Source organism: Elgaria multicarinata, chromosome 2, assembly GCF_023053635.1.
Source record: "Elgaria multicarinata webbii isolate HBS135686 ecotype San Diego chromosome 2, rElgMul1.1.pri, whole genome shotgun sequence".
NCBI classification, from domain to species: Eukaryota; Metazoa; Chordata; class Lepidosauria; order Squamata; family Anguidae; genus Elgaria; species Elgaria multicarinata.
The window spans coordinates 21,614,398-21,637,078 of NC_086172.1; the positions used below are offsets into that span (position 1 = coordinate 21,614,398).

Below are 22,681 nucleotides of genomic sequence, written 5' to 3' on the forward strand. Positions count from 1 at the left end.
CCGGTTTATTCCTAGCAACTAGGAATCAGAGGTAGACAGCCTCTGAATATCGGGGTTTCATTTCTACTAAGAGAGACATATCTTTCAATGAGTCTCAGAGAGCTTTAAAAAAAAAGGGTGATATGGCCATCGCAATGTCTCGTGGCAACGAACACCAACTATACATTAGAAGTAGTTTTCCCCTTTCTTTGTCTTGCTAATCATTTCCACTGGTGCCCAGAACTTGTGTCCGGTTCTGGGCACCACACATCAAGAAGGATGCAGACAAGCTGGAGTGTGTTCAAAGGAGGGCAACCAGGATGATCAGGGGTCTGGAAACAATGAGGAGAGACTGAAAGAACTGGGCATGTTTAGCCTGGAGAAGAGAAGATTGAGGGGAGACATGAGAGCACTCTTCAAATACTTAAAAGGTTGTCACACAGAGGAGGGCCAGGATCTCTTCTCGATCATCCCAGAGTGCAGGACATGGAATAACGGGCTCAAGTTACAGGAAGCCAGATTCTGGCTGGACATCAGGAAAAACGTCCTGATTGTTAGAGCAGTACAACAATGGAACCAGTTACCTAGGGAGGTGGTGGGTTCTCCCACACTAGAGGCCTTCAAGAGGCAGCTGGACAACCACCTGTCAGGGATGCTTTAAGGTGGATTCCTGCATTGAGCAGGGGGTTGGACTCGATGGCCTTATAGGCCCCTTCCAACTCTACTGCTCTATGATTTCAAACTGTGGTATAGTGTGATGGTGAGGGGTGAGAGCTGAATTCGCATTCCTTGCTCCTGTCAGCAGGTACTGCTTTTCAAGCACTAGAAGAACTCTACAGAAAAGTCAAGGATTGAAGATTTATGCATGACCTTCAGAAAGATATGCAACAGTGTATTTCAATTTCTAGTCTGTGAGGTGGCTATAGTACACTTTCTCTATTTTACAAGTTAATGTGGATATTAGAAGTATTTGCAGTGATTTAATAAGGAACCATAATGGAATTTTAGGTTGGATACATCTGGCTGGGTGGGACGGGGAGAGAGAGAGAGAGAGAGACTTGGACTTACTTCTGAGAAAAGTCCTTCAGGTCTTGAAGCATGGTAACCTTTAGTGGCACCTGACGTTTTATGTAGATCTTGGGATGTGGGACACAGACCTCCAGTAAACGTATAGGAGAATAGCTAGGAAGAGAAGATAGCACATCCTTGAAATGCAATACCCTTCACAGCATGGCCCAATTCATACATCATGCTAAACCATGGTAAGGTAGTGTAACCTTCGTTCATTCATGATTCCCGAATTGAAAAATTATGATTTATGACTGACCAGAAAAACAGAGTCAGAAATGATGATTCAAGGAGAATTGGGAAAAGCAATGCTTTTGCTAAAAAACGGACGTGCAGGACAACTGAACTGACAAGTTCTTGCTGTCTGACCATCCTTAGGGCCTGCTGCAGCATGAAGATAGGAGTAAACTTATGAACTGGACTGCTGAGAGGACAGAAAACAAGCATGAAAGCATCTCTATGGTGTAGCGGTTAGAGTGACAATCTAGAAGGGGGGGGAATGACCCAGGCTCCAATCCCCACTTAGCCATGAATCTTACTTGGGGACACTGAGTCTGTCACTATCTCTTAACCTAACTTATTTCTCAGGACTGCTGTGAGGATAACATGGATAGAGGGAACCGTGAATGCCACCTTGAGCTCCTTGAAGGAAAGGAAAGGAAGGGACCTCTCGTGCAAGCACTGAGTCATTACTGACTCTTGGAGGGACGCCAGCTTTCGCTGTTTTCTTGGCGGGACTTATAGCGGGGTGGTTTGCCATTGCCTTCCCCGGCCGTTATTACCTTTCCCCCAGCTAACTGGGTACTCATTTTACCAACCTCGGGAGGATGGAAGGCTGAGTTGATCCGAGCCGGCTGCCTGAAACCAGCTTCCGCTGGGATTGAACTCAGGCCATGGGGAGAGTTTCAGCTGCAGAAACTGCTGCTTTACTGCTCAGGATATAAAATGTAACAAACAAACAAACAAACCATGACTTGGCTATTGTACTTTTGGAAGTTAAAAGTACAGACTAGTGCGAGGGGGGTGGGCCTTTTGAGGGGCTGGGTCCAACTCCGACCACTCCCATGGGTTGGATGACACCACGGGCAGGTCCCCACTCCATAATATCATTGAGACTCTGGTCAAATTAGAGATTTGGATTTGATAGTGATAGAGTAAGAAAAATAATAACATTGTTACATATTTTTGCTGGGGAGAATGTTGGAAGAACATTTTATTTTTGTGTTTTTTGCTCTGTGATTTTATTTATTTATTTGTGTTTGGAAATAATAATAAAAGAGATTAAACCTCAAACTCTGGCCAAATTACTGGCTGGGCTCTTCTAGCTGGTGTCTCTGAAGGAAAGCTGGCTTTGCTCTGTGTGGGCCTTTCCTGACTAAGAAAAGCCCAGGCCGAGTGAATTTGGTTCCCAAACCAAGCCACTGGCTGAAGGAACCCCCCATACAGTGAAGGCCACACGAGGGAGAAGCAAAGTGGGCTTGACTGATAATAATAATAATAATAATAATAATAATAATAATAATAATAAATGTATTTCTAACCCACTTCTCCTTCCTGATCAAGGCAGGGAACAACAAGAAGTATAAAATACATAAAATATTAATCAAAACACAATATACATTGTTAAAACTTCCTAAAAGCATCCTAAAATTCCACTGGATAGGCCTGCTATTCCACTGGATAGGCCTATAAAGATCAGTCTTTGTAGTTTTCTTAAATGCTAAAAGACTGTTAAGTTGACGAATCTCCTCCGGCCAGCCATCCCACAGAGGAGCAGAGGAAAAGGTCCTCTGGGTAATACCTGTCAGCCTAGTTTTGGTTGGCTGAAGGAGGTTCTGAGGCGGTAGCTAGACCTAAGGTTTATCCCAGGATCATCCCAGGTTTGTCCCTGCCTGAGCGCTGGATTAGATGAACAGGTTTGACCCCCAGGGCAATCCTGGGATAAACCTTAGGTCTAGCTACGGCCTTAGTGTGCGGGGCGGATTGTACGGGAGAAGGCGATCCCACAGGTAGCCTGGACCCAAACCATATAGGCTTGGGGCCGATGGCTTGAGGAACCAGCTGACTCCCAACCCACAACATTGCTCCTCCCTTCACCTTCTCCACGCAGGAAGGCAAAGGGAGAGCGAAGTCTCTGGGGGCCCTGGTCTAGCGCAATGGCTGAATTAACCCCATGGGCTCTTAGTCATGGCTGTGGTGGAGACAGACGACATCCAAACATTTCACACTTGGCTGAGCTGTTTGGGGGGTGCCATTCAATCGCCGACAAAAAAGCATATATATATCCAAGCCAATGTGGTAGTAGAATAAGCCTCACCCGACACCCTAGCCCTGGCAGTCTGGTATTCCAAGATCCTGTTCAGAGCATGATCTGGCATGGTCTGAAACAGCAGGCCAACGCCCTTTCCTTCACACTACACATAGGGCCAGTTTGGATGTAATGTGATAGCCATCATTTTGCATAATGGGAATGAGCCTGGTTAAGCATTGGGCACAATTTCGCCCAAGGTTTAAGATTGAGGGGAGACATGAGAGCACTCTTCAAATACTTGAAAGGCTGTCACACAAAGGAGGGCCAGGATCTCTTCTCGAGCCTCCCAGAGTGCAGGACATGGAAAAATGGGCTCAAGTGACAGGAAGCCAGATTCCGGCTGGACATCAGGAAAAACTTCCTGACTGTTAGAGCAGTACGACAATGGAACCAGTGACCTAGGGAGGTGGTGGGCTCTCCCACACTAGAGGCCTTCAAGAGGCAGCTGGACAACCATCTGTCAGGGATGCTTTAGGGTGGATTCCTGCATTGAGCAGGGGGTTGGACTCGATGGCCTTGTAGGCCCCTTCCAACTCTGCTATTCTATGATCCTATGACTCTGAGTAGGCTGCATTTCTCTTGATTTTGCAATTAAGAACTTTCTCAGGCAGAGAAGCCTTTGGATTCTTACCTGAAAGATGCCACCATCTGATTGTAGGAAAAATACTGATGGTAATCATGATGTATAGAGTGGCCACACGGCTCGGCGTTGGCCCTTCGGGTGTATTGGTGCCCATAAAAACGGAGTTCAAGGTATTTCGCAAAGGACATCGACCATGACTCATTGGAAAGTGGAACAACTGGTGTTACCTGTGGAAGTTAAAGCAATTTTCAGTGACGTTCACAAAAATCCACTCAAACCAAATACCTTACCAGAACTCGATTTCGTGCTTCAGTAATTCTTGGGTGTGACTAGAGGCCCTTAATTTGTACCGGTAGGAGTCAATAAGACGTCAAGATCAGCATGCTCTCAGTGTCACTGGGACAGAGAGAGCAAATGAAACTGCTAACTTGGTATTATGAGTCTGGAAATGTCACCTTTTAAAAACACACAATCTGTTACTCTATACAATGACCCATCCTCTCGTCTCAGTGTAGGAGCACTGCTAGAACGTTTCTAAGATGCAGTCTGTTTCCTATATGCAAAGTCTACCTCTTGGAGAGTTGTGTAGCAGTCTTTTGCTACCTGGTGGCCTCCACATGTTTTGGACTTCAACTCCCATCAGCCCCAGCCAGCATGGCCAACAGTGAGGAATGCTAGGAGTTGTAGCCCAAAACGTCTGGAGGGCACCAGGCTGGGAAAGGGTTAAAATTCTTGAAGTAGGATGCTCCTAGTTCAAATCTCACGTCTAGGCTTAGGGAAGCCCATTCTTGTTTAGCCTCAGTCGCCTACCTATAAAATGGAAATAATAAGACTGTCCTACTTTGCAGGCTGTTTTAAGGACTGAGATAGTAGGTGAAGGGATTAGGATTCAAAAAGAGAGTTATATGAGTCCAGAGAACTATCGCCGTTTTCCTCCGGTCTACGCCAGAGAAGCGTCTTTTTCTGTGATGCAGCAAACATGGTTTCACACGGTGTTCTATGAAATGTAGAACGTCTTCAATGTTGCTAGCAAAGTGCTATTGAAAAGGTGGCTCTGGTGGTGGTGTTGTTTTTAAGAAAGAGTCATCTAAATATATGATGGGGGAATAAGGGTGCTGTCCCAGCAGTTAGGAAGTTTACCTTAAATTTTTTTAAAAAATGTCTGCCCTTCATAAATTAAAGTTGAATTAAAGGAAGGAACTCCCATACAGAGACGTCTTAGAGAAACCTTCCCCAACCTCATACACACACACAGATGTGTTTGTCTACAACTCCCATAATCCCCAGTCAGCAGATTATACTGTTTGGGAATGATGGTAGTTGTAGTCCAACAAATGCCCCCCCCCAAACAGAGGTTGTATCCAATGTGGGCCTAATTTACGTCCCATTCATTTCAATGAGTATACTCTAAGTAGAGCTAAGATCAGATATAACCCCAGGTTTGGGAAGGCTACGTTTGTATCCACTCTGGCTGCATTCAGAACGGATTCCACCTGCCCATCACCTACAATTCACCACTTTCTGCCTTTGCTTGCATATTTGCTAGCAACCACCTGACCTCAAGGTCTACTTCATAACCCAGATCCAGAAGGTTCAAACATATAACACCGACTCTGGCCCGCTTGCATTGGCTGCCTATACGTTTCCGAGCCCAATTCAAGGTGTTGGGTTTTATCCTATAAAGCCTTAACACGGCTTGAGACCACAATACCTGACAGAACACTTCTCCCAATATGTACGTACCTATACACTACGCTCAACAACTAAGGTCCTCCTCTGAGTGCCTACTCTGAGGGAAGCTCAGAAGATGGCAACAAGGGAGAGGGCCTTCTCAGTGGTGGCCCCCCAATTATGGAATGATCTCCCCGATGAGGCTCGCCTGGCGCCAACATTGTTATCTTTTCGGCGCCAGGTCAAGACTTTTCTCTTCTCCCAGGCAGTTAACAACATATGCTGAGTTTTGTTTTGTTTTTAACTGACCCCAGAATAGTTGTTTTAAATGGATATTGTTGTTTTTATGCTTTTGATGGTTATAAATTTTTGTATATTTGTTTTTAATGTACACTGCTTTTATTTTTTGTAAACCACCCAGGCAGCTTCAGCTATGGGACGGCATATAAATGCAATAAATAAATAAATAACCCAACGGCTTTAAGAACTGGCTCTAAAAATCAGAACCGGGATGTTTCCTTACCTGCTTGCACATTCTACACCAGGAGTAGGTCAGAATAGTGTGCTGATAGCCAGGCACGGGGGAATCCAGTTCCTTCAGGATGATTTGCACGCAGCCTTGCCCGTGGACAAAGCGCCGGATGTGGTGCACCATGGGTGTTTCGCAGAACATGCTCGGGCACTGGTAGGAAGGCCTTCAGAGAGCAAAGGGAAACTTTACTTCTGGGTAATTATCTTCAGTCCAAAGCTCCTTAGCATCCACCCTTCCTGATTTTACTCTACGCTGTTCCCTTTTTTTTTTTTTGTAACGAAGTGAATCTTAATATTACAATCGCACATCGTGGAGTGCTAAAATGTCTGCTCAATTCTTGTCTTCATTGCTTCAGTCTCTTCCTTGCTTCCTCTCTTGCTTACTACAAGCACCCCTCTCCAAGCACATAAGAACACACCTGCTACACTTACTTTTCTTCCCCCACTCTTATAACTATGATTTCAGTGTTTGTATGTCATCCCATGACATTGGAAGCGGCTTACAAGGAAGCTCAAGGTCTACAACTCGCAATACAGTCAATAATTGCTCTATGACAAACACCATTAAAAACAGCCAGCTCAACATTTCATATTTAAAACAGAATGCAGAGATTTTTAAAAAAACCAAGAAGCAGACATGGATTATAATGAATCTGCCTACTGGTCCATCCATCCAAGTATCATCTGTTCCAGGGACAGGGAAACTACTTCAGTTTTGGAAAAGTTATTGGGGGGGGGGGAGGGGGGAGTTCCAGTGGCGGGCAGGGCTGAAAGTAGGGGAGCCAAAAAAATATACCCTAAATCCCAGCCACTTGTAACTTAAAGCTCTTACTGCCAAGTAACTAAGTCTGAGGGCATTTCAACCTTCTAGAATGAGAAAAGCTGGTTGGGGGGGAGTGAAAAGGGGGGTAGTAGAAGTGGGAGTGGCCATCTGGGGAATCCCGGAGGACCAGATTGGGATCCCAGGAGGGACAGATTTGGCCCCTTGGCCTAGGGTACCCTATTCTTAGTCTACTCCGACTGACAACAGTTCTCCAAGGGCTTGGGCCGTCCTCTACTCTGCTACCCAAGACCTTTTTAACAGGAGATGTCAGAGATGGAACCTTGGACCTTCTGCATGGAAAGCATAAATGCACCCCACCACTAAGCCCTGGGCACTTGAATGAGAAACCCCTGGGAATCCCACAGCACGTTGCTCCGAGGCAGCGCTTTCAAAAAGAAAGAAAGAGTGGGAACCGTGTGCAATAAAATAAATGAAAATACTTCTCATAAAAAACAAACCACAACTGTATCAAAATGAACTACAGTACTGGACCAGCTACACAATACGGTTGGAAACACCACACACACACACACACAGGAACCCTGTAGAAATATGTATTTTTCAACAGAGCTTGGAAATCTAAGAAAGGCAAAAAATTCTCACCTGAAACAATACCTTTCTAGAAACACACCCAAAGTGAGGTCATTCTTTCCATAAAACTCCATTATCACCATCCTAAAATGATTGAGAATAAGATAATTATCCTTTGACTGTTGTATGTCGTTGTCCTAAGGAGGCCCTGTATTCATTAGCGATGGGCACACACTCTGTGAAAGCCGTCAAACACTATGCACGGGCAGAGTTTCAACTTGATGCCCCCTTATTAAGCTATCGTATTTCCACAGCTGCCTTCCTTAATTTGTCTCCAATATAGTGGGGGACACGGTGTGGCTATCCCATTCTTCCTTTCAGTGAGTAAGGAAGCACGGAGCCTGCAGCCTGTGGGAAAACAGGATCCTACCCAAAGAGGAAGGCACTAGTCACATGTGTTGCATTTGGAAGCTTCCACACAGGACGTTCCGTTTAGAACACCATTGGACAAAATACTGAACTACCACTGGTGCAGAGCAAACCCTTACGGCAACAAGAGTGCATCCAAGGGATGTTGAAGTCATCAGCTAGCCCATGCGCTAATGCAGGCGTCATCAGGAATGGGCAGCCTCCAGCCTTTGCATGATCTACTTTGGATTTTCTCTAGAATCCGGAGGTCTATCAACTGGAACCAGGGGCAAAATACTGACAGTGACAAGGAGTGGGGGACGGAGGATGGAGTTAAGGAACAGAAGTGCCCTTGAACACACGCTCAGCCCAGGAAGGTGTTTTCACAGTACCAGAACGGAGCTCACAGTCCTGCTGTACAAAATACCATTCCTGATTTTCTCCCCAAATGTTTTTCCACTTCAGCAGCCTAATTTAGAAAGGGGAGGGGGTGGGACACCTGTTGTGTTGTGGCTGTCATTAAACAATGGGGGGGGTCAGAAATCCTTGATGACCTACTGCAAATCACCCAGAGATCCACCAGTAGATTCTGATCCACCTTCTGCCTAACCCTGGTCTAAGTATGTCCAAATCTTAGAAACGGCTTTTTTTTTTTTTTTTTACCAAACCAAGCCACTGCTTTAGCCAAGTCACATTTTTTAAAAATGCCCAACTGCATTTTTGATTTGTAAATAAATTTACAGAATTTGCAGCCTTCTCAACTTCAGCAGAACACGAGGCTTCGGGGGTTAGGTCTTCTGTCCGGTTTTTGGAGGCAGAGGGCTGCCAACCAATCTAGCTCTTTGCCATCTTAAGCATTACGTTAGGGAAGGTGGTAGGAAAAGTATATTGGTCTTCTCAGACCAAGGGCTGGAGAGGGATGAACAAATTCCTCAAGGGACAGACCAGAAACTGTGGGGAGATCTGCCCCACGGCTTACCTTCCACCATCTTCCCTAACTGGGGAGATCCCTGGAGAAGCTGCGAGAGGATTTTTCAGATCTGTGTGCAAGTCTCCTGATGCAAGGTGGGGGAAGAGACCCACACGTCTACGCTCGTGTGCGTCCCTCCCTCCATGCGCCAGGGACAAACCACAAACCACACAGCTCCTGCCTCGCCTGAACACAAAAAGGAGATATATTTAGGACACGCATTGAGGTTAGCTGGGGGAGCAGGGGAAGAGTTAATGTCATACCACGGGCTCACGCAGGCACTTGGAGCGTTGCTGGACTGGGCTGAAGAGCTGCTGAAGAGGACGCAGAGCCGCTGGTGGTTGGCGGGGCTGAGGCAGTCCACCTGGCAAGAACACGCCGCCCGGGAAAGGAGTCAATACACCACTTCCAACTGTGCAATGTAAGATCTCAGGAGAGAATAGATTTAAGCCCAGGACAACTCAAATTGGGTTTGTTTGTTTGGGGGCCAGAGTATACTTTGCACAAGGGTCCAAGTCATGCAACTACTACAGACCAGGGTAGAGTTTGGGATAACGGTATGACCGAATAGACAAGTATTTTTAAATGCATGGTGTTTAAAACACATTTTTATTTGCATGTGAACGCCTCTCCCCAGGTTTCTCTCCCACGTTCAGTTTATTTTCAAAGCAATCATTGAGAGGTCACACATAAGACACCACCTCTGGGTTTCAAGGCCGTTGTTGTTGTTCCTGTTCCTTCGCTTGATTTGTCACATTCTGGGACTACGCTCTCTCACACACATACTTACCTATTCTCTCTCTCTGTGTGTCTCTCTCTCTCTTTCTCTCTCTCTCACACACACACCCCTCCTGCCTCCTTCCCTGGCTGTCAAGCTTTAGAGGGGAGCCCCAGATGCCCTGTTCTAGCCCTCTCCTAATTCCTATGTTGAACCAGTGCCCCAGTCCACAAATTCTTGCACATACAGCAGCTGGTCACATGCCTACAGCTGCATGTGAAGATTCAGCGCACTCCCTTCCCGCAGAGATGGCTGCCAGTGCATTGGGGGGGGGGGCTTGGAAGCCAGGATAAATGAAGATGGTCCAATCTCAAGACATCTAAGAAATGTTGCTATAGTGTTAGCATTAGTCTAACTCAATTCCTGCATTGAGCAGGGGGTTGGACTCGATGACCTTGTAGGCTCCTTCCAACTCTGTGATTCTATGATTCTATGATTCTAAAATAAAACATTTCTTTAAGATCCCCCCCTCCCCAAAGTCACAAACAAAACCGCTCGTCTTTGTTTTTTAAGTGCTCGCTTACTTTATGAGACCACAGCGATTCATTCTGAATAAACCCCTTCTCGTCATCATCGCTCCTGACTCCAAATTTCACACCGGATGGCTCTTTAGACTGGGCAAATGGGTCCACGTCTCGCTGTATAATCCTTCCTCCCCTGGCCCGGAAGTCGGCCACCATTCTGGCCAAACTCTGGCTACTGTTCAGATGCTCGGCAATTCTGGTGCTCACAAGTTCATGGGAGGGTAAGATCTGCACCGGCTTGGCTTGGATGCTTCCGTTCATTCCCTGCAAGCCAGAGAGATCCCTTAACAGCTGTTTCTTCCGTCTGCTGTCCAGCTCTTTGTGGTCCTTGTTGAGCCGAGGAGACACGTAGACCTGCTCCAAAAAATACTCCCTGGTGGGACACCTCATGCCTCTCTCCGTTAACAGAAAGGGCTCACGGAACGTGATCACAGGGGAGATGCACAGAATAAGGTCCTTCAGTTCTTGCTTAAACGCTAGAGAGAAGGCTTTGAGGCGATCTTCGGAGGAGGTCACTTCCTCTGCAACATACAATCCAGTGTCGTCTTGCAGGGGGTCCCTAAATTCCCTGGTTTGACTTTTGGGCTCCTGGAAGTCGTCCACAGCCCCCAGATTCTCCAACTGCTCGCCGTCCAAAATCCCCAGCTGTTGTTCGGTCAGGTCGAGGGCCAGCAATGGCTCTGGCACCAATCTGGACACGAGGAAGGGTGCTCTGTAGAAAGACTCCATCGGCACACATCGCTCCTGGCGTTTCTGGAGGGCAGCTTCTTGCACGTCGCTGTTCCCCTGGTCATTCTCTTCCGACCATGTTCTTTGCTCCAGGGAGCCCACCCCGTCTGAAGACGCCGATTCAGAGATCGCAGGCAGCTTGTCGGGGGCCAGGTCTGCGTCTTTCCCTACTGTGCTGACTTCTCTGTTCATCAGCTCTTGCTGCCCGTTTTCTTCCCCCTGCCCTTCAATCAGAGAGCGAAAGGAGCCGTTTTTGGCCAACATTGGGGGCATGGCGAACTCATCCATAAGGAAGGATATCTCCAGCTGGGAATGATAAGCCACACAGATCATAAAAATAAGAATCTCCTTCACGCGCGCCAACTCATAATCGCCTGCACCACGCAGCTTGATGGTGCAACCCAGGTGCTGGGGGCATCCTTCAAAGAACATCAGCGTCTTCGTTTGTTCTGAAAGGGAAGAGAGTGAGAGTTACCTCTTTTAAACAAATGAACAGGGCAGACTTACCTTGGCCAGTGTGTATACATATCACAGCAATATAAACAGGCTCAACACATGTTCAGAATGTAGGCCATTCTTCTCCCACCCCCAGAAACCTTCTGAGTTTCCAGATAAGCAAAAGAGCTATCCAGGCCCCTTAAAGTGAAGACAATAAAGTAAAAGAAAGAGGCGGATTGTATCACTATCCATGCTCACATATACTACAAATGCAGATAAGTATTATAAAAGCCTTTTAATACATTAATAAGATTCACTAGTGCAGAAAAAGTATAATGCCACTGTAGAGTTGTGTAGTCTGACATTTAAAAACACATTAAAAACACATTAACAATTACTAGGAACCCATTCAAAGACTCAAAGTCAAGGAAATTTTTTAAAACAAAACAAAACAAAACAGACCAAATGCGTTTCGACCCTAAAGGAGGGTCTTCCTCTGTGGTCACATATACTATATACACACTTAGAGATACTGGGTAGTTATTTACAAATTGCCAATGCCACTAGATGTAACCTTGCTTTTTAAAAGTAGGTATTGGGCTAGTATATTTCAGCCAGGATCCCAGGTTTGGGATACAGCTTCCTGTCCCAACTGCCAAGGTGGTATTCTATCTGCAAGGAACCTCTTCATGATGTTCTGTAGTGAATGCTGGCCCCAATTTCGCTGGTGTTTTCAGACTTACCTTGGCCAGCATGTATACATATTACAGCAATATAAGCAGGCTCAACACATGTTCAGAATGCAGACCAGTCTTCTCCCACCCCCAGAAACCTTCTGAGTTTCCACCATTGCCATCTCCCCTTCAAAAACATTAAGGTTCCCCAAGGCCACTCACATTTAGTAATAATGCAACTGAGTGGTTCATACTATTAAACGCATCCAAAACGAAAACATGCAATTAAAGCCAAACACAAAATAAGTAAAAATGAATGCAGAGATCTGGCTGGAATATCACCAGCTACCCGAGTCCTTAAGCTTTACAAAATAAAGATGGTTTGTCAGCCTCCTACGGAAAAGCAGAGAGGTAACTTAGAGGGCTTTTTTGGGGAAGGAGTCCCACAAAGGATTCAACCCACTGAAGAGGCCCTCTTTTCCTTCTTTTATTTATTTATTTATTACATTTTTATACCGTCCAATAGCCGAAGCTCTCTGGGCGGTTCACGGTTCACTTTTTGGAACACTGCCTTATATACACTGAATGCTTTATATCAGTGGTTCCCAATTGGTGGTCCGTGGACCCCAGGGGGTCCACATAACCCATCCAGGGGGTCCATGGCACCATTCACATATTCACCATTCATTTCTGGAGTCCACTGATGACGAATTCCTACCAGAAGTAAAATATAACATCACTGAGCACCTGCGTGATTTAGCGACTAGCTTCAAAGATTACTCCCCTGCACCTAATCCCGAAAACTCATGGAGAAGGAATCCTTTTGAATGTGGTGATGTACAATTAACATCTCTCTCTGCGGAAGAGCAAGATGCACTTGTTGACGTGACTTGTGATGATGGTTCAATGAAACCATTTTTCAAAGAATATAGACTGGACCCATTCTGGGTGAAGGTTTTTCTTGATTATAAGAAGTTAGGTGAAAAGGCTTTGAAACATCTAGTTCCCTTTTGCTCCGCATATCTTTGTGAACAAACATTTTCGATGTTTGTTATATGAAGAACAAGCATAGAAATCGGTTTGATGTTGATCCAGATTTGAGATTAGAAGTAGAAAATATTGAACCGGATGTGGAAGGGATTGTTCGAGACAAAAAGAGGCATGATTTCTCCCATCACATTTAGGTTTAGTAGCTGCTAGACATGTCATAATTTGTTCAGTTGTAAACTAGACATTAGTAAAATTAAATTCGTCTTTATATTCCTAACTAAATCACTGTCATTTTTGCGTGGTAATATCACAAATATCACAAATGTTATGTTCTGTATTTTAGTATACCTAAAATCCTTTGCTTATTAGGGGCTACCCCTTATTTTCTCCAAAAAATTGCTTCGCACGGGTAACTACCACAGAGATGACACATTTTTCAAAAGTAGGGGGTCCTTGGCTTGGCATTTGAAAAACAAGCGGTCCGCAGTACTTAGCTAATTGGGAACCACTGCTTTATATCATATATCAACTAATTGAATTCCAAGCACTTTCTTTTATGATGCATCTGATTAATTGGACTTTAAATCCACAAAAGCATATGCCATAATGTCTTTTAAGACACTTGTAAAACACTGTTTGTTTTTGCTGCAACAGACTAACACAGCTGCCTTTCTGGGAGTTCTTTCCATAGGTTGGTCTGTGCTCTGAAAGCTTACTGAATGGATTCAGAGGAACATGGACCCATTCCTCAACCAGATGTGTGAAGGAATCACATGGGGGGGAGTCTACCATGACCCAAAAAAATGCAGGCGACCATTTAGAATTTCAATGAAACTAGCTGATTTAACATATGATTAAGAACCTGAGTTACAAGTCCCAAAGTCCCTGGTTCAAATCTTGCTTCTGCTTACCAAATGGCCTTAGGCAAGCTACTGTCTCAGCTTTAGCCCTGTTGTCTGTAAAATGGGGTTGGATCCAACCCTTGTGCGAGCGGAAGTCTGCTCACACACGGACCATTCCTGCCCTCTCCTCCCCTGTATGCCCCACCCCCACCCCCAAATCTGCTCCGGAATCTCCAAACCTTCCAGAGCAGATTTGAGGGCACATGCTGGGCTACGGGGGCAGAGAGAAAATCTATTTTGCCAGTGGCTCCTTCCTACTGGTGGGACAACACATTTGGATACAACCCACAGAGATAACACTGACTTACCCACAGGGTTGTTGTACAAACTGTAAGATATGAAGCGTAAGATATGTATATACTTGAAGCATAAAAGATATGTTTATACTTGCTGTGACCACATTACACAAGTCTTAAAAACTCTTCACTGGCTGCCAAATAGTTTCTGGGCGAAGTATAAAGCGTTGCTTATCACCTTTAAAGCCCTACATGGTTTGAGTCCAAGCTACCTGCAGGATCGCCTTCTCCTGTACAATCCACCCTGCACACTCAGGTCCTCTGGGAAGAATCTACTTCAGTCAGTCAAAGTTAGGCTGATGTCTATTACCCAGAGGACCTTCTCTTCTGCTGCTCCCAGACTGAGGAATAACCTGCCGGAGGAGACTCGTCAGCTTGGCAGTCTTTTAGCATTCAAGAAAGCTATCAAGACTGATCTCTTCCGGCAGGCCGAAGCAGTGGAATTTTAGGATGCTTTTAGGAAGTTTTTAACAGTGTATACTATGTTTTTAATCAGTATTTTATGTATTTTATGCTTGCTGTTGTTCCCCGCCTCGATCCAATCGGAGAGGTGGGTAAGAAGAAATAATAATAATAATAACAACAACAACAACAACTATTATTTAACCCTAACCCTATACTTGTATTATTATTAATGTTGCCAACCCTATAACATTTACTTGCTTATCTATGTTAATCATGGCTTGGGCTTTAAAGAAGTCATATCTAAATCTACATCATTTATCTGCTAAGATGTTAAAGGTCGGCAACACTAATAACAATACTTGGCATATATATACGGCATTTATTATTATTATTTATTTATTTATTTATTTATTTGGCACCAACAATGTACTTGGTGCTGTACAAAATATACAAATAAAACAGCGATACCCTGCCTAGAGGCTTACAAAATAAAGGAGGCACCTTCGATACTAATTCCAGGCAAACAGCCTGCTTCACTCACCATTAGGCAACTGAAACACTTGAATGTAAAACTTGTGGCAGGTTCCCAGATGCGGTTTGGTCAGCAACTGATCCATGGACATCAGTACGTCTCCCTGAGTCATCCGACTTACCCTGTCCAAGACGTGCTGCAAAACATGAATAAGATAAATAACGCTTTGCACTTTACCTCTCACTTAGCTGAATCGAGGGAGAGGCAGAGAGAAGAAGAGGATATAGTGTAGACTGAAACCACAGTATACGCTCTACAAAAAGTAAGGTTTCCTAAATTTAAACTGCCGTACTTTTTGCACTATTTGAGATATTTTGGCAAAGACTGGGGAAGAAGGGATGACAATTGGGTAAAGTACAAAGTGGTTGTATACCCAATGGTTTTATACTGTTGTTTATACTTTGAATGTTTTTAATTTTTGTGAACCGCCCAGAGAGCTCCGGCTATTGGGCGGTATAGAAAAGTAATAAATAAATAAATAAAAAATAGAGCATAGTTAAACTATGGAATTCCCTACCACAAGATGTAGCGATGGCTAATTCGGACGTCTTTAAAAGGGGAGTTGAGAAAGGGAAAAGCTACCAATGGCTTACGAGGGTGAGAAGAATGCTCTTGTGCTCCTGGGAAGCTCACAAGCAAGACATGGGTATCTGGCTGGCCCCTATGGGAACACACTGCTGGACTGGATAAGTTTTTGGATTGATCCAGCACTGCTCTACTTAAAGACTTGGGTCACTGGCAGAGTGGCAAGAGCATGTGTATGTGGGAGACACAATGCTTGCCCCCTCCCCACCTCTGAAACTTTTCTTTAAAAAATGCTCATCTCAATAAAACCACAAATCACTTCTTTAGAAAGGAAACACAGCTCTTCAGAATGCCACTTACAGGTTGCACTCTCCCCCACAGCCAAATGGCAAATCGACACCGGAAGCCCACGTCCCCCCACGAATCTCTCTCGCGGCATTAGATCATATTTAAGGCACAGCACCACTAGCCTTCTTCAACTTTTATTCGCGTGGAAGGACTCGGAGGCACCAAAACACGACTTCGTGCAGAAACGCTAGCACTTACCGGCTTCACGTTAATGACCAAAGCAATGCCATGTTCCAGCAGCATGTCCTGGGCGATACGGGACACGGTTTTTTCAACCAGGACCAAAGTAGGCCTGACATCCACTATCCGCTGGACGTAGTTCTTCAAGAACTCTCTTTCCTAGCACGGCAAAAGCAGGCATGACACCCATCAGGTGTGCGTTACAAGATCAGGAAGCATTTGAAGAGTAAGTCTGCCTAAGGCTGAAAAACTGAAGCATGCCTACTTAAAGATCTTCTTAAAACCAATTCCTAAGTGAATGCGGAGTGGGGACTAGGAAGGCCAACACCATCCTAGATTGGGTACCATCCATGTGCAAGATGGAGAGCACTTAAGGGGATTAGACTTAAGGGAGGGGCCGTAGGTCAATGGGTAGAGCACCCGCCTTGGACGAAGAAGGCTCCAGGTTCAATCTGTGGCATCTCCAGGTAGGGTGGAAAAATCTCCCGCCTGAAACCCTGGAGAGCTGCTGCCAGCCAGTGTCGACAATATTGGGCTACATGGACCAATGGTCTGATTGGACCAATGGACCAATGGTCTGGTCTATAAGGCAGCTTCCTATGAACACTGACCAAAAAAAAGTAGGGAGAGTTGAAATTCTGGAATGTCTGCGGAGGTCAAGATGCAGAATACTTTAGGATACATAACCGTTGTGTCCGCTTTTAAAACCACTTAAAGAAACGCTTCAAAAAATCTGCCCTGTTATTCACAGATCAAACGATTTCAATAGTATCCTACCGGTGGCCCATCACAGATGCGATGTCCCAATATCCTCAGAGACGAGGAGGATGTTGCAGGGCCCTTCCCCTCACTTTCTCAAATTAGCCATGAGGCAGCATTACATCCACTCCTACGTTAACACCAGGTTTTCCCTAGAACCGCTGTCCCCCACCCCCAGCCCCCGTTCTTTTGTGCAGCCCCCGGCCACTGCATCTGAACTTGTTTTGATGCTACAAGAATAAAGAGGACAAAGAAAAGGAAACTCGCCCAACCTGAAGGACAATGGGGTCTATACAGGTAAACTTTGTTTCTTCTCGGTAGAGGTATTCGATGGAACACTTCAGTAGAAGGATTTTGGGGTTTTTAATACAGGAGTTCATCTAGAAAGAGACAAGGTTGTGAAATGGATTCCTCTGCAGTTTCATAGCGGATAAAAACTTTTCCTAAACAGCCCAACAGGAAGAGCCGTAGCTCGGCAGTAGAGCACCCGTGCTGCACACAAAAGGTCCCAGCTTCCATCTCCAGACAAGGCTGGGAAAGATCCCGGACTGAAGTCTTGGAGAGCCTCAGCCAGTCCATGTAGGCAACACTGACCAATGGTCTGACTCCGTATAAAGCAGCTTCCTCCGTGCCCCACGTAAAGTTACAGTAGTTCTGACATCCCCTTCCAGCCATGTAACAATAACAAGGAATCAGGGAAGTCAGTTGTATTTGCAAGATTAGTTAGTCTTGATAAATCCAACAACCTAGGGTCAACATTTTCAGGTCGGGACACGCGCAGCTCCATCAGCTGAGTTGCCAAGGAAGGGGAGTGAACGTGAGAGAAGATATGAGGAGGAGGAGCCTGTCCCGGTAAAGGCCTCCCAGGCAGCTGTGGGTTGTGGGGAGCTCTGGCAAGCCCCCTACCACTGGAGGTGAGAGCCAGCCCCACAGGCCTTCGTACTCCTTGAAGACTTCTCATTTCCTAACGGAAGGGGAGCGTCTAAGGCAAAGGGGGAAGGGATAAGTCAGGTTAGGGCCCGCCTGCAGCCTGCCACTTGGACAGCAATGAGCTAGACCAGTGTGTCCCAAGCTGGCACGCTCCAGATGTGTTTAACTACAATTCCCATCAGCTCCAGCCAGCATGGCCAAGGGTGGTAGGAGTTGTAGTCCAACACAGTTGAAGGCCACCAGGTTGGGAAAGGCTGAACTAAGCAGTTAATACAGAGCAGATACTATTCTGGCCAAGTAGTCTTGAATGAGACCTACTTAGGAAGTCTATAACAAAAAGTTATGACTGCAACTCCCATAATTCCTAACCAACATGGCCACTGGCTGGGGAACAGTTGCTGGAGAACACGGGCAGGAGGAAGCTGTTATGTCCTGCTTGTTGGTCCCTGGTCAAACAGCTGGTTGGCCACTGTGTGAACAGAGCGCTGGACTAGATGGACCCTCGGTCTGATCCAGCAGGGCTCTTCCTATGTTCTTATGCTCTTAATCCTGTGCATATCCAAACACACATTGTGGCAGTCACATGTGTGGCAGGATGTGCATATTTGGAATCAAATACAGCAGGGTGGGAAAGATCGAGAGCAAAAAAACGCTACAGTTCATGAATAATTCCATGGATCGTTGGACATTTCACTTCCGTCATCCACGCTATCAAATTACACAAAATAGTGGCATCCTACCTTTTTATGCGCGATGTTCTTGGTACATACAAAACCGTTCACCACCACCGAGTCAAATTTTTTCCCGCCTGGAATCTGGCAAAAGAGGAAGGATATTATACATGATTTCCCCACCACTAAGCCCAGTTTGTGCGAGGAAGCAAAGCTCTTTTCGAGCAAGGAATTCTTCCCCTAACATCAAGAAGTTCTCCAGGAACAGCCAAGAAAACACAGCCTCCCCCGTTTCTTGGGCTAGGCCCACAGGGGGGATCCACCCCACGGGCCAAGGACTCTCCCCAACGCACGGACTCACTTTTTTGATATGGACGAACTGGCGAATGTCCATGTCATCATCCCGGTTCTTGACATCGGGCCGGACAGTCTGAACCACCTGGCACACCACAGGGACGATGATGTCCCTCCAGGAGAGGGACAGCGACTCACTGTAGAGCACTTGCTGCAGCAGGGCCATCATGTGGTTGTGATTCGCTGAGCTGCAGAGCAAGGATTTAAAAAGAAACCGTCACGGCTAATGTTCAGGAGGGAGGAGGAGGCCACGTTCCTTTCACAAGAGCCAAGGACAAATGTATATATGCCTTCTTGCCTAGGGTGACCATGTGAAAAGGAGGACAAGGCTCCTGTATCTTTAGCAGTTGTATTGAAAAGGGAATTTCAGCAGGTGTCATTTGTATATCTGGAGAACCTGGTGAAATTCCCTCTTCATCACACCAGTTAAAGCTGCCCTCTTTTAAATCTGGTCACTCTAGTATAGCTCCTGCAGTTTTAACTGTTGTGATGAAGAGGGAATTTTGCCAGGTTCTCCATATTAATTATTTATTATTGCATTTACATCCTGCCTTTTTCCCCTTCCAATGAACCCAAGGCGGCATACATCCTCCTCCTCCTCCTCCTCCTCCTCCTCTCCATTTTATCGTCACAACAACAACCCTGTGAGGTAGGTTGGGCTGAGAGTTTGTGGCTGGCCCAAAGTCACCCAGTGGGTTTCCCTGGACAAGTGGGGACTAGAACCCGGATCTCCCGACTCCCAGGCCAACACTCTAACCACTACACCACACTGGCTCTCATATATACAAATGACACCTGCTGAAATCCCCTTTTCTATGCAACTGTTAAAGATACAGGAGCCCTGTGCTCCTTTTCATATGGCCATCCTATTCTTGCCCGGCAGTGGACTTCCAATGTCAAGGAGCTACAGTGAAACCCTTAGGTGGTACGAAAGGACAGCTCAGGGCTCCCCAAGCAGAGGAGGGCTGACTGCTGTGTTTATAACTGAGTGGGAAAAAGTCCTGGCATGCAAATCCTGACCCCAAATTTATTACTTCTTTGTTCATTACATTTCTATACTGCCCAATAGCCAAAGCTCTCTGTGCGGATTCACAACCATTAAAACCATAAAATACAAGATGATAAAGCACAGTATAAACAGTTTAGATGCAATATCAAGTTTACAAGTTTGAAACTGCAGTATAAAATAGAAGTAAAACCCCAAACAAAACGTAGCAGCAATGCAGAGATTTCAATTACTGCAATGAGCAGGATACATGTGTCTAAAATCGCCCCAATCTGCAAAGTTGCCAAACCTACTACATGGGAGAAACCCCTTCAAAGTTTACAAGTTTACTGAGGCAAACTCTTGGGTCATTTTCATGGGGGCGCGATTTCAGGTCAGGTACCCCCCTATGTGAAAATGGAGTGTTAACATCACCATGCCAGGGATGTGACTGCCAAAGGTACAGGCATCTGAAAGAGGACCATGCCATTTATCTGCAAGAGCTCACTCTCTTCTTCCTGGGCCCAGAGTCAAACAGGTGGAAGGAGAAGGGAAGTGCAGGCCCTTAGTGAGGGGCTGAAGTAAGTAAGCAAAGGGGTGGCCCTAACGGACTCCCTCCCATCAGATCAGCACTGTTAAAAGGGCTGCATGCACTGTACTGATGGTGAAGGCCGAGAAAGATGCTTGCTTCATGTCATCTCAGGGAAACGCAAGAAGACCAAAGGCCTGTCTAGCCCGACATTCTGTGCACATAGTGGCCAGCCAGGTGCCTATGGGAAGCCCACAAGTTCCTACTACTACTATTATTATTATTATTATTATTATTATTATTATTATTATTATTATTATTATTATTTCCCGCCTTTTTCCCAGTACTGGGACTCAAGGCAGTTTACAAGATTAAAACATATCAGTATAAATTACCAGAGTTAAAATAGAATGAATCCTACATTAAAATTAAAAACATGTTTACATTTTTTTACAAAACTGTAACAGATTAAAAGGGGGGAATCCAACACATTAACACAGGTCCGGTATAGTTCCAAAAGCTTGGTGAAACGAAAAAGGTTTTGCCTGCCTCTGAAACTGTAGCACAGAGGAAGCCAGCCTAGCCTCCCTGGGAAGGGAGTTCCAGAGTCTTGGAGTAGCCGCTGAGAAGGCCCTCTCCATGCACCCATCAGGTGTGCCTGGGATGTTGGTGGGACTGAGAGAAAGGCCTCCCCAGAAGATCTCAGACACAGGCAGGCTCATATGGGAGAATACGGTCTTTCAGATAACTTGGATCCAAGCCATAGAGGGCTTTATAGGTCATAACCAGCACTTTGAATTGTGCCCGGAAACAGACTGGAAGCCAGTGGAGCTGTTTTAACAGGGGAGTTGTCTACTCCCTGTAACCAGCCCCGGTCAACAATCTGGCTGCAGCTCTTTGAACCAGCTGGAGTTTCCGAACACTCTTTAAGGGCAGCCCCACATAGAGCGTGTCACAGTAATCCAATCGGGATGTAACTAAGGCATGTGTCACCGTGGCCAGGTCTGACATCTCTAGGAACGGGCGCAGCAGGCGCACTAGCTTTAATTGTGCAAATGCACTCCTGGCCACCACCGAAACCCAGGCGTCCAGGCTCAGGGCTGAATCTGTAACTGATATAGAGAGGCACCCTGCCACTGATACAGGATATAATACATAGCCAATGAGGAGTAGCCATTGATAAACTTGTCCTCCTGATTTTATTCCTTGGTGAATTAAGAGTTTGGGTTCGGGGAGAGAATCGGAGAGAGCTCTCACACCACTCGTTTACTATTTATTTATTTATTTATTTATTTATTTATTTATTACATTTCTATACCGCCCAATAGCTGGAGCTCTCTGGGAGGTTCACAAAAATTAAAAACATTCAAAGTATATAACAACAATATAAAATCATAATATAAAATACAATACAAAAGCTCAACCAGATAAAAACAGCAGCAATGCAAAATTACGAATTTAAAACACCAAGTTAAAATTTATTTATAGACCGTTAAAATGCTGGGAGAATAAAAAGGTCTTCACCTGACGTCTAAAAGCATATAATGTAGGTGCCAAGCGAACCTCCTTAGGGTTCGTACCTTAGGTACAAAACTAATGCCAGAGAACCCAACTCATTCCTGAAAGAACTGTTACAGAATTTTCCTCTCCCCAAGATGTTAATGAGAAACAACACTTCCCTGACATCTCAAAAGTTCCACTAAACGTTCTTTTTCAAACATAGATCAAATATTGATTTTGAAAGTGCGCAGCTAAATTCAGCAGCTGCATTCATCACTGTGATGCACCACTGCTATAAAAAATGATTTACAGTCTCTTAGGTGTTAGGTTCATTAATACCAGCCTGCAAATGTTTACTTTTCTTCACACAACACAGAATAACAATAAGCATGTCGGTTTGCTGCTGCCACAGAATGCTGCAGCGAATGGCAAATGGCACAGTGGGCGGGGGTTACTGCCACGACACAGGCTCTGAACACCAGGCCTGGCTGCGGCTACTCCCTGCTCAAGCCAAGCACCACCGCTTGATACGCCTGAGGCGAGGGGCAAACACTGCCTTCCTCCAAACTATGTGGAGAAAGGGGTTAAATGGAGAAGGATTTCAATAATAAAATAATGCGCTGTGAATTATATGTGCTGAGGTGAATAATTGTCAGAGTGGGTGCTAAATGTATAAACTTCAGATGATAAATGCCAAACAGACACGTGGGATTTTTGTGGTAGTTAAAACAAAATGATTAAAAAATATTTTTAAAAG

At 45.4% G+C, this 22,681-nt stretch overlaps 1 protein-coding gene across 1 annotated transcript in view; it reads right to left on the reverse strand.

Annotated features, from left to right (window-relative positions):
• The window catches only part of PIKFYVE (phosphoinositide kinase, FYVE-type zinc finger containing), a 112,889-nt gene that overhangs the window by 33,495 nt on the left and 56,713 nt on the right, over positions 1 to 22,681 (reverse strand). The window contains exons 15-25 of the mRNA XM_063116108.1: positions 18,918 to 19,098; positions 18,626 to 18,700; positions 17,228 to 17,335; positions 16,215 to 16,355; positions 15,153 to 15,279; positions 10,178 to 11,355; positions 9,139 to 9,239; positions 7,570 to 7,641; positions 6,136 to 6,307; positions 3,990 to 4,168; positions 1,048 to 1,161 (exon numbers count right to left, since the gene is read on the reverse strand). Coding sequence (XP_062972178.1) covers positions 1,048 to 1,161; positions 3,990 to 4,168; positions 6,136 to 6,307; positions 7,570 to 7,641; positions 9,139 to 9,239; positions 10,178 to 11,355; positions 15,153 to 15,279; positions 16,215 to 16,355; positions 17,228 to 17,335; positions 18,626 to 18,700; positions 18,918 to 19,098 — 2,448 coding nt within the window. The remainder of the gene's footprint in view (positions 1 to 1,047; positions 1,162 to 3,989; positions 4,169 to 6,135; positions 6,308 to 7,569; positions 7,642 to 9,138; positions 9,240 to 10,177; positions 11,356 to 15,152; positions 15,280 to 16,214; positions 16,356 to 17,227; positions 17,336 to 18,625; positions 18,701 to 18,917; positions 19,099 to 22,681) is intronic.